We start from the raw sequence: 723 nt of genomic DNA on the forward strand, positions 1-723 counted from the left end.
TGATAAAATTAAAAAAATAATAAAATTGATAAAATTAATGATTGATTAATCCACAACAAATTAACTAAAATTAACGCAATCGACAGTTTGTTACATTACTTTTTAAAGAGTGATAAAAGAAATATATCTAACTAAAAATTTAATTAGTTTATGCTAATTATCTTAATTATAACCATGCGTATGATAATGAGAAAAACAAATGAAACTTACCACCGCTATAAAACAAGTTAACATAAATCCCGATTTCATTTTGGGTACGTCACTCTATCACAAGGACTAAAATGTAAGTAATGTAAGTAAATGTTTTATATAAACGGTACCCCACTGCATTCTTGGAACCCTCCCTATATTATAGCAGAAGGCAATTTTACTTTCACGGACTTCAGTAAGCAATCGTTTTAACATTTCAGAGTCGGTGTCGAGACATTTCCTTCATCCATTTCGGTCAGTGATGACCTATAGGTACCACCTCATCCACGAATTCTACTTTATTGCATAAAAATATTCAACTATTATATTATTACACCACACCATCTTTTTGTTATAGAGTTGAATAGAAGCAAGTTATGAGGAAACCCGACGATGTTCTAAAAGAGCAAGGTTTTATTGGATTCTTTATTACCTACTAATTTATTGATGACTGCGTATTTGGTAAAGTTGAATGTGAAACAATACACATGGATATTCAACGAAATTTATGCACTGAAATTAAATTTTAGTAGT

The 723-nt window shown here is 29.7% G+C and overlaps 1 protein-coding gene across 1 annotated transcript in view; it reads right to left on the bottom strand.

Annotated features, from left to right (window-relative positions):
- Positions 1-334, bottom strand: part of LOC108739591 — a 10,976-nt gene extending 10,642 nt beyond the window's left edge. The window contains exon 1 of the mRNA XM_018473569.1: positions 211-334. Within this exon, the coding sequence (XP_018329071.1) occupies positions 211-249 (39 nt within the window). The 5' untranslated portion in view covers positions 250-334. The remainder of the gene's footprint in view (positions 1-210) is intronic.
- Positions 335-723: the final 389 nt, after the last annotated feature.

This window comes from Agrilus planipennis, unplaced genomic scaffold (genome assembly GCF_000699045.2).
Source record: "Agrilus planipennis isolate EAB-ADULT unplaced genomic scaffold, Apla_2.0 scaffold173, whole genome shotgun sequence".
Classification (NCBI taxonomy): Eukaryota; Metazoa; Arthropoda; class Insecta; order Coleoptera; family Buprestidae; genus Agrilus; species Agrilus planipennis.